The sequence below is a fragment of the Nerophis ophidion genome, linkage group LG04, assembly GCF_033978795.1.
Source record: "Nerophis ophidion isolate RoL-2023_Sa linkage group LG04, RoL_Noph_v1.0, whole genome shotgun sequence".
In the NCBI taxonomy this organism is placed as follows: Eukaryota; Metazoa; Chordata; class Actinopteri; order Syngnathiformes; family Syngnathidae; genus Nerophis; species Nerophis ophidion.
The window spans coordinates 83,574,346-83,591,018 of NC_084614.1; the positions used below are offsets into that span (position 1 = coordinate 83,574,346).

General features: G+C 37.9%; 1 protein-coding gene across 2 annotated transcripts in view; it reads left to right on the forward strand.

Annotated features, from left to right (window-relative positions):
• Positions 1-16,673, forward strand: part of birc2 (baculoviral IAP repeat containing 2) — a 33,725-nt gene that overhangs the window by 2,848 nt on the left and 14,204 nt on the right. For both annotated transcript variants that reach the window (XM_061899386.1, XM_061899385.1), the window contains exons 2-6: positions 2,058-4,392; positions 4,464-4,744; positions 9,064-9,369; positions 9,425-9,677; positions 9,758-9,857. In XM_061899386.1, the coding sequence (XP_061755370.1) occupies positions 4,299-4,392; positions 4,464-4,744; positions 9,064-9,369; positions 9,425-9,677; positions 9,758-9,857 (1,034 nt within the window). In that variant the 5' untranslated portion in view covers positions 2,058-4,298. The remainder of the gene's footprint in view (positions 1-2,057; positions 4,393-4,463; positions 4,745-9,063; positions 9,370-9,424; positions 9,678-9,757; positions 9,858-16,673) is intronic.

The following is a 16,673-nucleotide window of genomic DNA, read 5'->3' on the forward strand; positions in this document are numbered from 1 at the left end:
AGAATTGGTATTTTGGAATTCCTGGAATTTTGGGAGATTTTCGAAACTGGGAAACATGCTGCCCAGGGTGTGTGGATGGTGGGATGGTCAAAATCAGATTGGAAATTTGGGCTATGCAGTAGATTGTGTATCGCCCATTCACTGTCAATCGGGAGAAAATTCCAGGAATATATTGGAAGAGTAGTGTGTGTGTGTGTAGAGTCGGAATTGGGTAAAAAGTGGCCCAGAATTTTGGGAATTGTAGAAAGAACTATGAATACATCAATTAATTTGAATGGGAATTTCCTGGACAATTAGGGATTTTGGAACAACGTTTTTGAAAATATTGATACTAGCACAATTGTCCTTGATGATATGAATGCGTGGATATAGGAATTTTGGAATCAGTTGAAAAATGTTGACGTAACGGTTTGAGTAGAGAATTGGTATTTCAGAATTCCTGTCACTTGGGGAAAACAGGGAATTTGAACGGGAAAAAAATAGCATTTGTTCTCTTGACTAAAAGGAATGATTTGATGGTGAACTAGACACAAACAGTTGTAAAATGTGGGTTGTGAAAACATTCCAGGAAGAGGTGACAATAGGACTTTGGAAAACCGTGAATACCTGGAATTTCTTTGAACTTGGAAAATGGTAGTTTGATTGTCCAGAGTGTGTGGATGGTGGAACGGTTCAAATCAGATAGGAAATGTGGGCCGTGCTCATTCACTGCCAATCGGGAGAAAACTCCATGAAAACCGGGAATTTGGGGAAAGGGAAAACATGTTTTCCGTTTAATATAGTGGAAGAATAATGTGGGTGGATGGTTGAGGAGTCGGAATTGGGTAAAAAGTGGTACTGAATTTTGGGCATTGTAGAACTATGAATACGTCCATTCATTTGAATGGGAATTTCCTGGAAATTTAGGGATTTTTGAAAAACAATAAGTTTTAAAATATTGATACTGGCACAATTGTCATTGATGATATGAATGGATAGATGTCGGAATTTTTGGAGTCGGTTGAAAAGTGTTGACGTAGTAACAGTTTGTTGAGAATTGGTATTTTGGAATTTGGGGAAATTTTCGAAACTGAGAAACTTGTTGCCTTAAATGCCCAGGGTGTGTGGATGGTGGGATGGTTCAAATTACATTGGAAATTTAAATATTGTTTTATTTTTCAATAAGTCTCTCAGTTGCTTTCCAGCAATTGTCTTTTTCTCTTTCGTTCTCGCTCCGGCTGCAGTTCTAACCCCTTCTCTCCTCCTGGCTGCTGCTTATAACAAAGCGACAGGTGATTAGATAACAAGGCCCAGATGGGCCATCTAAGCACCTGTCCCTGATTTCGAGGCTGGTCCTGGTACACCCTGCTTCTCTGCAGGCCCGCAGGCCACGCCCCCTCCACAGTTGGCTTTGAATAACAATGTTGTCCCAAAGAATAAGAGACCTAGTATACTCTAGAAATGTTGGTCTTACTTAAAAATGCACGCGTTTAGTTGTGTTCAGTGTTAAAAAAAAGTATATCGCTCTTACAGAAATGCATTTTAAAATATTTTGCTTTCTTGGCTCTCTCAGCCAAAAAGGTTCCCGACCCCTGGCTTAGTGATGTATCAGATTGTAGGTGTTTTTTTTTGTTTTTTTTTAACTTTCACGTTCACATTTTGCTGTGTTTGTTGCATTTTTGTTGCATTTCGCCTGATTGTAAAATATGCCGATCGAGAGGGGGTGTGACGTTGATATGTTGTCGATATTCAGTGTTTTATCCTTCATAGGTAATATTGTAAATCCCGCATTCTTTATTTTCATGTACATTCTTGCTGTATCATTCAGTAGAAAAAGTAAAAAATCCCATTCCTTTTTCTAAGGTGATCCGTCACAACATTTTTAGCATTCAATCAGACATTATTGTGAGGCTTTGTATTAGTGTTCCTAAAAAAAGATATACCGGGCCCCAGACACATTATTTTTTCTAAATTTGGCCTCCGCCCCTGAGTTAAAATTATTGCCCAGGCCTGTATTAGAATGTTGTTCCTGCTGTTTTGTCAACTAAAGTGACTTTTCTTTATTTTTTATTTTTCAGGTTCTGCGAAGGCCATAGTGAGACGGGGACGCCTGATACTATTATTTACTGACATTTTCTCGTAGTGATCTTTTTCCTGCATCATGGATACTTAAACACCCTTAAAGGGGATGCCCGGGTGGGGGGTGGGGCGGGAGATGTTTGAGATGTGACGTGTGTGTGTTTGGGTTATTGTTTAGGTTTTTTTTTTTTTTTTTTTCCATCTAGCTTTTATGTTTTATATGGACTTAGGTCTGTGTTAGAATCTGCAGCTTCCTCCCACTCGCTAAAAATATGTTCAGTTTCTTAACCATTCTGCAAGCGCCCCCAAAAGGCCACCAAAAATGTCAGCTGTGGGCCGAGTTGTAATACACTTTTCCACCACTTGTGGCAGTAATGACAATATCAACCAAACAGAAGTCTGGAGCTAAAGTCATTGAGAAGTTTCTTAGGCGCAAAAATTATGAATAAATTGGTGCACATGCATTTTATTGGCCGTTTTTGTAAAAATATGCATTTTATTTATTTATTTTATCTCAACATACTTTTATGTAAATATATTTTTATTCAGTTATTTATTAGTCCCTATCTACACAGTGCTTATTTTCCCAAGCCTATGGGTTACATGTTAAATTTGCCAGCTATTTTTTTTTCGGATCATGGCACATTCTAAAAATGCCATTACTAACAAAAGAAAACATAAAAAGTGGAATAAAAAAGCCTGGTTACCAGGTGACCAGTCCCACCTATCACCCTCAAAAGTCAGCTGGGATAGGCACCAGCTCAGCGAATGTGGACGAGTGCTACAGAAAATGGATGGATGTGGCAGGTTTGCAATCATATTTGTTAATGATCCAGGCTGAATTGATTTCGAATGTAGCACATTAAAGGGGAACTGCACTTTTTTCGTTCACAATCATTATGAGAGACATGAACAAACATATCTTTTTTGGGGGGGCGGATGAAGAAAAAACGCTCAGAAGATGCGGCTAATGTAGCCTCCCAAGCCTTTAAATCAACTTCAAAACCCTCCAATGTTTTATTTACACATTGCAAGTATACCCCTTCAAAACAATATGTAATATGTTTTATATATATAATTTATCAACAGACACCTTCATGACAATATATATAATATGTGCAAAATACACACTCAGTATATATACAATGTAGTAACACACACCTTCATAACAATATGTAATACAATATTTACCCATTTTAGTCATTGCCGGAACTAATTCCTCGGCGCATTGATTTCTGTTTCCACAGCAGCACACTTCTGACTTCTGGCAACAAATTTGTGTTCCTACTTTCAGAAACAAACGTCTGTTTTCTCTAATCACGGCAGACTTTGTAATGGACAAATGAGGACTCACAACCTTATCTTTTTGAGGCTGAAGGTACTGAGGATGAGCTAGTGCTTCTAGAAGTGAGCAAGAAGGAAGAGTGAGACGTCAGAGCGGATGAAAGCCGAGAGAGTGAGGTGAACGTGACCCGAACCTGCAAAATGCAGAATTTGAAGCCATGCCGTTTCGACATGAATGGAGTGCTTGCCCAAATAAACCGGAAAAAATATATCTAGCCAGCTACGCCAAATGGATAACTGCCCATCGTGTGAGTCGCACTTTATTATTGATAATGATATACGCAGCAGGTCATGCGTATTATTACATGAAATAATACTTTACGGATATTGTAATATGACTTTTCATGTTTTTTCCACTCAGTACAGATTGGTATTGTGCATTACAAACTCAAAGGCGTTTTGTAATGACGCCGTTGCTCGCTTATCTCTTTCCGTAGTTAGCTTTTACGGCTAATACCGTAGCATATCGATAGGTTACTACGCTAGAAAAAGAGTTCCTCAGTGTTCTCTCTTACAATAACAATGTCGCTACAGTTCTGTTATTATACAGGTTACAGAACGTAAATGACGCTATTTGAATGCATTTTAAAGTGATTAAAGTGATTTATTTACTCCTATTAGCTGCATTGCTCGTCACCAAGAACAAGACAATTTTTTCATGTAAGAATGCAAAAAAATGAAAAACGTTTGTTTTCTTGTCTCTCATAATGATTGTGAACAATAGTCAAAATTCCAAAAAAGATGCCGTTCCCATTTTAAAAGCTTTTTCATCCCTTTTGATTAGTTTTAGTTTCACTTTGACTGTGTTCTAATCTGCTTGGTGGGTGAGAGCGTGAAACATCTCAAACATCTCCCCCCCCCCCGCCCGGTGGGCATCTCCTCCCCCCCCCAAACAAATGGAGACTCTTGTTCAGCTGAAAAACAACCCGTTCCTGATTGGTCTGTGCCGTAACGGCCCCCCGCTTGACCTGCAGTACGACAACTCTTCGGGTATTTATCGACACTCTAAAAAATTGTGTTTTTTCTTTTCGCAACCTTCTGACGCATTCCTCCCTCCGCAGAGCTTTTCCGCATCTCCACCTTCGCCCGTTTCCCGGCGAGCGCCGTCACGGAGCGCAGCCTGGCCCGAGCCGGCTGGTTCTACACGGGCGTGGGCGACCGCGTGCAGTGTTTCCGCTGCAACGTGACGGCCGAGGGCTGGCTGGCCGGCGACTGTCCCATCGAGAAACACCGCCAGCTGTCGCCTTCCTGCTCCTTCGTCCAGAGCCTCCCGTCCACCGCCAACCTGCTGTCCTCCTCGCACTCCGCCTTCTCCCCGCTACGCGTCGCCCCCGCCGTCCCGGTAAGATGGAGAGGCTTTATTTACCAGTCAATTATTTTTTTGCAACATGCCCAAGGTTATTTTGTTTATCAAACCAAAAAAATGGAACAAGAACACCACAGGCTTGCTTATGTTCTCATTACCGTATTTTTCGGACTATAAGTCGCAGTTTTTTTCATAGTTTGGCCGGGGGTGCGACTTATACTCAGGAGTGACTTATGTGTGAAATTATTAACACATTACCGTAAAATATCAAATGATAGTATTTAGTACATTCACGAAAGAGACTAGACGTATAAGATTTCATGGGATTTAGCAATTAGGAGTGACAGATTGGTAAAAGTATAGCATGTTCTATATGTTATAGTTATTTGAAAGACTCTTACCATAATATCAAACAATCAATGTTTACTTATATAGCCCTAAATCACTAGTGTCTCAAAGGGCTGCACAAACCACTACGACATCCTCGGTAGGCCCACATAAGAGCAAGGAAAACTCACACCCAGTGGGGCGTCGGTGACAATGATGACCCAGTGGGGCGTCGGTGACAATGATGACTATGAGAACATGATACTGATGACTATGAAAACATATGAGAACATGATACTGTGAAAGATCAATCCATAATGGATCCAACACAGTCGCGAGAGTCCAGTCCAAAGCGGATCCAACACAGCAGCGAGAGTCCCGTTCACAGCGGAGCCAGTAGGAAACCATCCCAAGCGGAGGCTGATCAGCAGCGCAGAGATATCCCCAGCCTATACACAGGCGAGCAGTACATGGCCACCGGATCGGACCGGACTCCCTCCACAAAGGAGAGTGGGACATAGAAGAAAAAGAAGAGAAACGGCAGATCAACTGGTCTAAAAAGGGAGTCTATTTAAAGGCTAGAGTATACAAATGAGTTTTAAATATGTTTTAAATATGAGTTTTAATATGTTAGGTTAACATACCAGGCACCTTCTCAGTTGGTTATTTATGCCTCATATAACGTACACTATTCTTTATTTCAAATTGCCTTTCAAATGTCTATTCTTGGTGTTGGGTTTTATCAAATAAATTTCCCCCAAAAATGCGACTTATACTCCAGTGCGACTTATATATGTTTTTTCCCTTCTTTATTATGCATTTTCGGCAGGTGCGACTTATACTCTGAAAAATACGGTAGTGTGTATATTTTCCACAACTACTAAAATGCTCGTCATTGATATCACTATTTTAGTTTCAGTACCGGTACCAAAATGTTTTTTTTTATATTTTTCAAAATAAAGGGCACCACAAAAAATGTACTATTGGCTTTATTTAACTAGAAAATCTTATGATTTATTAAATATGTGGTTTCTTATTGCAATAAAAGAGTGTTGTCCTTAAATAAAATAGTGAACATACTAGACAACTCGTCTTTTACTAGTAAGTAAACAAACAAAAGACTCCAAAATAGTTTGCTGATGTACGCAGTATCATATTGTGTCATTTCTCATTTTATTATTTTGTCAAAATCAGTGTTGTCTCGATACCAATATTTTAGTACTGGTACCAAAATGTGTTTTGATACGTTGCGGTACTTTTCTAAATAAAGGGGACCACAAAAAAATTTAATTATTGGTTTTATTTTAACAAAAGATCTTATGGTACATTAAACATATGTTTATTATTGCAGTTTTGTCCTTAAATATAGTGAACATACTAGACTCCTAATTAGTCTGCTGACATAAGCAGTAACATTTTGTGTCATTTATCTACTTATAATTTTCTAAATATTTGGGTTGTCTCTGTACCAATATTTTAGTACTGGTACCAAAATGTATTTTGGTACTTTTCTAAATAAAAGGGACCACAAAAAATTGAATTATTGGCTTTATTTTAGCAAAATAAAGTAAACAAACAAAGGCTGAAGTATGCAGTAACATTGTGTCATTTATCTACTTATAATTTTCTAAATATTAGGGTTGTCTCTGTACCAATATTTTAGTACTGGTACCAAAATGTATTTTAGTACTGGTACCAAAATGTATTTTGGTACTTTTCTAAATAAAAGGGACCACAAAAAATTGAATTATTGACTTTATTTTAGCAAAAAACCTTGCGGCACATTAAACATATGTTTCTTATGGCAATAGAAGAACAATGTTGTCCTCAAATAAAGTAGTGAACGTACTAGACAACTTGTCTTTCAGCAGTAAGTAAACAAACAAAGGCTCCCAGTGTGTCTACTGACGTATGCAGTAACATATTGTGTCATTTATCTACCTATTATTTTGTCAACATTAGTGTTGTCCCGTTACCAATATTTTAGTCCTGGCACCAAAATGTATTTCGATAGTTTTCGGTGCTTTTTGATACTTTTCTAAATAAAGGGGACCACAAAAAATGGCGTTATTGGCTTTATTTTAACCCAAAAATCTTAGGGTATATTAAACATATTTTTCTTATTGCTGTTAAGTCCTTAAATAAAATAGTGAACAAACAAGACAACTTGTCTTTTAGTAGTATGTAAACAAACAAAAGACTCTTAATTAGTCTGCTGACATAAGCAGTAACATATTGTGTCATTTACTGTATCTACCTATCATTTTGTCAAAATTGGGGTTGTCTCAATGCCAATATTTTAGTACCATTACCAAAATGTATTTTGATACTTTTTGGTACTTTTCAAAATAAAGGGGACCACAAAAAAATTGAATTATTGGTTTTATTTGAACAAAAAAACCTTGCGGTACATTAAACATATGTTTCTAATTGCAATCGATCAACAATTTTGTCCTCAAATAAAATAGTGAACATAGTAGACAACTTGTCTTTTAGTAGTAAGTTAAAAAACAAAGGCTCCAAATTGGTCTGCTGACATATGCAGTAACATATTGTGTCATTTCTAATTCGATTATTTTATCAAAATTAGTGTTGTCCCAATACCAATATTTTTAGTACTGATAAAAAAATGTATTTCGATAGTTTTCGGTACTTTTCTAAATAAAGGGCACCAGAAAAAATGGCATTATTGGCTTTATTTTAACAAAAAAAAATCTTATGGTACATTTAACATGTTTCTTGCAATTTTGTCCCTAAATAAAGTAGCGAACATTCTAGACAACTTGTCTTTTAGTAGTATGTAAACAAACTAAAGACTCCTAATTAGTCTGCTGACATATGCAGTAACATATTGTGTCATTTATGTACCTATTATTTTGGCAATATTCCAGTTGTCTCGATACCAATATTTTAGTACACAATGTATTGTGATACTTTTCAGTACTTTTCTAAGTAAAGGGGACCACAAAAAATTGAATTATTGGCTTTATTTTAACAAAAAACGTTGGTGTACGTTAAACATATGTTTCTTATTGAAATCGAAGAACAATTTTGTCTTCAAACAAAATATTTGAACATACTATACAACTTGGCTTTTAGTAGTACCGCAGTTTTCGGACTGTAAGTCGCGTTTTTTTTTTTTGTAGTTTGGCCGGCCGGGGGTGAGACTTGGCCAAACAATAAAAAAAATGTAATTTATTTTATTTTTTTTTTGGTTTTTGGTCTCACCCCCCACTGGACTGTGGAGAAAACTGCGACTTATAGTCCGAAAATTCGGTATGTAATCAAACAAAGACTCCTAAGTAGTCTGCTGCCGTATGCAGTAACATATTGTGTCATTTATCATTGTATTTTTTTGTCAAAATTAGTGTCGTCCCGAAATCAATATTTTAGTACTGGTACCAAAATGTTTTTTGATACTTTTCGGTACTTTTCTAAATAAAGGGGACCACCTCTGTCTGAGCGGGGTGCTCAGACAGAGGCAGAAAGCAGAGCAGCTTGTTCAGACTTTCGCTTACAAACTCGTTCGATACACCTCCGAACTGGACCGAAACGGTTCAATACAAATACACGTACCGTTACACCCCCTAGTATGTATATCTATATCTATATATATACATATATATATGTATACATGTGTGTGTGTGTGTGTGTGTGTGTATATATATATATATATATATAAAAATATATCTGTGTGTATGTGTGTGTATAATACATTCTACATGCTATTTGATCCCTTCAAGCCTGTTTTGCAGGTTTCCCTGCTCTTCAAGGAGCAGGGAAACCTGCAAAACAGGCTCGTATATTTAACGAATAGTCTGGTATTGAGCACTGTCTAACAGATAAACCACAGTAACCTCCGCTATATACATATTTATATATATATTATATATATATATATATATATATATATATATATATATATATATATATATATATATATATATATATATATATATATATATATATATTTGTATACACTGTTTATTTTTCAAATCATACATCATGTTGTTTCCCCCCACCCCCAGATTCCTGGTCCAGGCTCGGCTGCTCCGAACCCCGGAGTCGCAGGTCAAGGGGAGGAGCCAGCGGCCTATCTGAACATGAGCTTCTCAGCCCCGCCCCCGTCCAGTCCGCTGAGCTCGCGTGGCGTGGAGGACATGTCCCACCAAAGGCCCACCTGCCACAACCCCGCCATGCGGCGCGAGCAGGACCGCCTGGACTCCTTCCACGGGTGGTCGCTGACCATCATCACGCCCGCCGAGCTCGCCAAGGCCGGCTTCTACTACCTAGGCCCGGGCGACCGCGTGGGCTGCTTCAGATGCGGCGGACAGGTGCGTCTTGGCAGCCGCGTGAGGACATGTCCAACCTTCTGTCTTGTCCCGGCAGCTGAGTAACTGGGAGCCGGGTGACCGCGCCGCGTCCGAGCACCAGAAGCACTACCCCAACTGCCGCTTCGTGCGAGGCGACCGCGCCGACAATGTGTCTCTGGCGGGGGCCCCCGCCTCCCAACTGGCCCTCAACAACGTGTCCAACCCCGCCATGCAGCAGAACGAGGAGAGGCTGCTCACCTTCGTCAACTGGCCTGCTCGCATCCCCGTCAGACCGGAGCAGCTGGCCAAGGCTGGCTTCTACTACGTCGGTGAGGACCCGCCACACCTTTTAAATGTCTTCTGCTGGATGAGTGACCACCATGTCTTCTGCTCTCCTGTGGCTCCTCAGGTCGCAATGATGACGTCAAGTGCTTCTGCTGCGATGGAGGACTGCGCTGCTGGGAGTCTGGGGATGATCCCTGGGTGGAACACGCCAAATGGTTCCCCAGGTAATGACACAACATACATGCTCACATACACCTTTATATACATCAGGGGTAGGGAACCTCTGTCTCTAGAGCCAGTTGTGGCCCTTTTGATGACTGCACCTGGCGCTCAGATAAATCTTAGCTGACATTGCATAACACAGTAAGTAATGAATAATTCCGCTGGTAATCACGGTGTCAAAAATAACGCTCAAAATATAAAACATTCTCATGCATTTTAATCCATCCATCCAGTTTCTACCGTACCAGTTCAAGAAGTCGCATTAATGGTAAGAAGTATTTTATTTGTTGTTGGTTAGCTTCAAAATAACAATGTTATTAAAAACAATAAGAGACTTATTATACTCTAAAAATGTTGGTCTTACTTAAAAATGCACGCATTTAGTTGTATTCAGTCTTAAAAAATATTATATGGCTCCCACGGAAATACTTTTTAAAATATTTGGCTTGAATGGCTGTCAGCCAAAAAGGTTCCCGACCCCTGATATACATGCTCACATACACCTTTATATACATGCTCACATACACCTTTATATACATGCTCACATACACCTTTATATACATGCTCACATACACCTTTTATATACATGCTCACATACACCTTTATATACATGCACACATACACCTTTATATACATGCTCACATACACCTTTATATACATGCTCACATACACCTTGATATACATGCTCACATACACCTTGATATACATGCTCACATACACCTTTACATACATGCTCACATACACCTTGATATACATGCTCACATACACCTTTATATACATGCTCACATACACCTTTACATACATGCTCACATACACCTTTATATACATGCTCACATACACCTTTATATACATGCTCACATACACCTTTATATACATGCTCACATACACCTTTACATACATGCTCACATACACCTTGATATACATGCTCACATACACCTTTATATACATGCTCACATACACCTTTATATACATGCTCACATACACCTTTACATACATGCTCACATACCTTTATATACATGCTCACATACACCTTTATATTCATGCTCACGTACACCTTTATATACATGCTCACATACACCTTTATATACATGCTCACATACACCTTTATATACATGCACACATACACCTTTACATACATGCTCACATACACCTTTATATACATGCTCACATACACCTTTATATACATGCACACATACACCTTTATATACATGCTCACATACACCTTTATATACATGCTCACATACACTTTTATATACATGCTCACATACACCTTTATATACATGCTCACATACACCTTTATATACATGCTCACGTACACCTTTACATACATGCTCACATACACCTTTACATACATGCTCACATACACCTTTACATACATGCTCACATACACCTTTATATACATGCTCACATACACCTTTACATACATGCTCACATACACCTTAATATACATGCTCACATACACCTTTACATACATGCTCACATACACCTTTATATACATGCTCACATACACCTTTATATACATGCTCACATACACCTTTATATACATGCTCACATACACCTTTACATACAAGCTCACATACACCTTTACATACATGCTCACATACACCTTTACATACATGCTCACATACACCTTTATATACATGCTCACATACACCTTTATATACATGCTCACATACACCTTTACATACATGCTCACATACACCTTTATATACATGTTCACATACACCTTTATATACATGCTCACATACACCTTTATATACATGCTCACATACACCTTTATATACATGCTCACATACACCTTTATATACATGCTCACATACACCTTTATATACATGCTCACATACACCTTTATATACATGCTCACATACACCTTTATATACATGCTCACATACACCTTTATATACATGCTCACATACACCTTTATATACATGCTCACATACACCTTTACATACATGCTCACATACACCTTTACATACATGTTCACATACACCTTTACATACATGCTCACATACACCTTTATATACATGCTCACATACACCTTTATATACATTCTTACATACACCTTTATATACATGCTCACATACACCTTTATATACATGCTCACATACACCTTTATATACATGCTCACATACACCTTTATATACATGCTCACATACACCTTTATATACATGCTCACATACACCTTTATATACATTCTTACATACACCTTTATATACATGCTCACATACACCTTTATATACATGCTCACATACACCTTTATATACATGCTCACATACACCTTTATATACATGCTCACATACTCCTTTATATACATGCTCACATACACCTTTATATACACGCTCACATACACCTTTATATACACGCTCACATACACCTTTATATACACGCTCACATACACCTTGACGTACACGCTCACATACACCTTGACGTACACGCTCACATACACCTTTACGTACACGCTCACATACACCTTTACGTACACGCTCACATACACCTTTACGTACACGCTCACATACACCTTTACGTACACGCTCACATACACCTTTACGTACACGCTCACATACACCTTTACATACACGCTCACATACACCTTTACGTACACGCTCACATACACCTTTACGTACACGCTCACATACACCTTTACGTACACGCTCACATACACCTTTACGTACACGCTCACATACACCTTTACATACACGCTCACATACACCTTTATATACACGCTCACATACACCTTTATATACATGCTCACATACACCTTTATATACATGCTCACATACACCTTTACATACATGCTCACATACACCTTTACATACATGTTCACATACACCTTTATATACATGCTCACATACACCTTTATATACATGCTCACATACACCTTTATATACATTCTTACATACACCTTTATATACATGCTCACATACACCTTTATATACATGCTCACATACACCTTTATATACATGCTCACATACACCTTTATATACATGCTCACATACACCTTTATATACATGCTCACATACACCTTTATATACATGCTCACATACACCTTTACATACATGCTCACATACACCTTTACATACATGCTCACATACACCTTTACATACATGCTCACATACACCTTTATATACATGCTCACATACACCTTTATATTCATGCTCACGTACACCTTTATATACATGCTCACATACACCTTTATATACATGCTCACATACACCTTTATATACATGCACACATACACCTTTACATACATGCTCACATACACCTTTATATACACGCTCACATACACCTTTATATACATGCTCACATACACCTTTATATACATGCTCACATACACCTTTACATACATGCTCACATACACCTTTACATACATGTTCACATACACCTTTATATACATGCTCACATACACCTTTATATACATGCTCACATACACCTTTATATACATTCTTACATACACCTTTATATACATGCTCACATACACCTTTATATACATGCTCACATACACCTTTATATACATGCTCACATACACCTTTATATACATGCTCACATACACCTTTATATACATGCTCACATACACCTTTATATACATGCTCACATACACCTTTACATACATGCTCACATACACCTTTACATACATGCTCACATACACCTTTACATACATGCTCACATACACCTTTATATACATGCTCACATACACCTTTATATACATTCTTACATACACCTTTATATACATGCTCACATACACCTTTATATACATGCTCACATACTCCTTTATATACATGCTCACATACACCTTTATATACATGCTCACATACACCTTTATATACACGCTCACATACACCTTTATATACACGCTCACATACACCTTTATATACACGCTCACATACACCTTTATATACACGCTCACATACACCTTGACGTACACGCTCACATACACCTTGACGTACACGCTCACATACACCTTGACGTACACGCTCACATACACCTTGACGTACACGCTCACATACACCTTGACGTACACGCTCACATACACCTTGACGTACACGCTCACATACACCTTGACGTACACGCTCACATACACCTTGACGTACACGCTCACATACACCTTTACGTACACGCTCACATACACCTTTACGTACACGCTCACATACACCTTTACGTACACGCTCACATACACCTTTACGTACACGCTCACATACACCTTTACGTACATGCTCACATACACCTTTACGTACATGCTCACATACACCTTTACATACATGCTCACATACACCTTTACATACATGCTCACATACACCTTTACATACACGCTCACATACACCTTTACGTACACGCTCACATACACCTTGACGTACACGCTCACATACACCTTGACGTACACGCTCACATACACCTTTACGTACACGCTCACATACACCTTTACGTACACGCTCACATACACCTTTACGTACACGCTCACATACACCTTTACGTACACGCTCACATACACCTTTATATACACGCTCACATACACCTTTATATACATGCTCACATACACCTTTATATACATGCTCACATACACCTTTACATACGTGCTTACATACATGCTACCATGCATGATTACATACATGTTTCATACATGTTGCATGCATGCTAACGTATTTCTTGCATGCTAACATACATGTTGCATACATGCTTATATATATGTTGCATACATGCTAAATGTACCTTGCATACAAATTTACAGACATGTTGCATACGTGCTCGCATTTTTTAACATACATTTTCATACATGCTACCATGCATGATTACATACATATTGCATGCATGCTAACATCTTTGTTACAAACATGCAGTATACATGCTTACAAACATGTAGTATACATGCTTACAAACATGCAGTATACATGCTTACAAACACGTAGTATACATGCTTACAAACATGTAGTATACATGCTTACAAACATGAAGTATACATGCTTACAAACATGTAGTATATGTTTACAAACATGTAGTATACATGCTTACAAACATGCAGTATACATGCTTACAAACACGTAGTATACATGCTTACAAACACGTAGTATACATGCTTACAAACATGCAGTATACATGCTTACAAACATGCAGTATACATGCTTACAAACATGCAGTATACATGCTTACAAACATGTAGTATATGCTTACAAACATGTAGTATACATGCTTACAAACATGCAGTATACATGCTTACAAACATGCAGTATACATGCTTACAAACACGCAGTATACATGCTTACAAACACGCAGTATACATGCTTACAAACACGTAGTATACATGCTTACAAACACGTAGTATACATGCTTACAAACACGCAGTATACATGCTTACAAACACGCAGTATACATGCTTACAAACACGTAGTATACATGCTTACAAACACGTAGTATACATGCTTACAAACATGCAGTATACATGCTTACAAACATGCAGTATACATGCTTACAAACATGCAGTATACATGCTTACAAACATGCAGTATACATGCTTACAAACACGCAGTATACATGCTTACAAACACGCAGTATACATGCTTACAAACACGTAGTATACATGCTTACAAACATGCAGTATACATGCTTACAAACATGCAGTATACATGCTTACAAACACGTAGTATACATGCTTACAAACACGTAGTATACATGCTTACAAACACGTAGTATACATGCTTACAAACACGTAGTATACATGCTTACAAACACGTAGTATACATGCTTACAAACATGCAGTATACATGCTTACAAACATGCAGTATACATGCTTACAAACACGTAGTATACATGCTTACAAACACGTAGTATACATGCTTACAAACATGCAGTATACATGCTTACAAACATGCAGTATACATGCTTACAAACACGCAGTATACATGCTTACAAACACGTAGTATACATGCTTACAAACACGTAGTATACATGCTTACAAACACGCAGTATACATGCTTACAAACACATAGTATACATGCTTACAAACACGTAGTATACATGCTTACAAACACGCAGTATACATGCTTACAAACATGCAGTATACATGCTTACAAACATGCAGTATACATGCTTACAAACATGCAGTATACATGCTTACAAACATGCAGTATACATGCTTACAAACACATAGTATACATGCTTACAAACACGTAGTATACATGCTTACAAACACGCAGTATACATGCTTACAAACACATAGTATACATGCTTACAAACACGCAGTATACATGCTTACAAACACATAGTATACATGCTTACAAACACATAGTATACATGCTTACAAACACGTAGTATACATGCTTACAAACATGCAGTATACATGCTTACAAACATGCAGTATACATGCTTACAAACACGCAGTATACATGCTTACAAACACGTAGTATACATGCTTACAAACACGTAGTATACATGCTTACAAACACGCAGTATACATGCTTACAAACACATAGTATACATGCTTACAAACACGTAGTATACATGCTTACAAACACGTAGTATACATGCTTACAAACACATAGTATACATGCTTACAAACACGTAGTATACATGCTTACAAACACGCAGTATACATGCTTACAAACACATAGTATACATGCTTACAAACACGCAGTATACATGCTTACAAACACATAGTATACATGCTTACAAACACGTAGTATACATGCTTACAAACATGCAGTATACATGCTTACAAACATGCAGTATACATGCTTACAAACACGCAGTATACATGCTTACAAACACGTAGTATACATGCTTACAAACACGTAGTATACATGCTTACAAACACGAAGTATACATGCTTA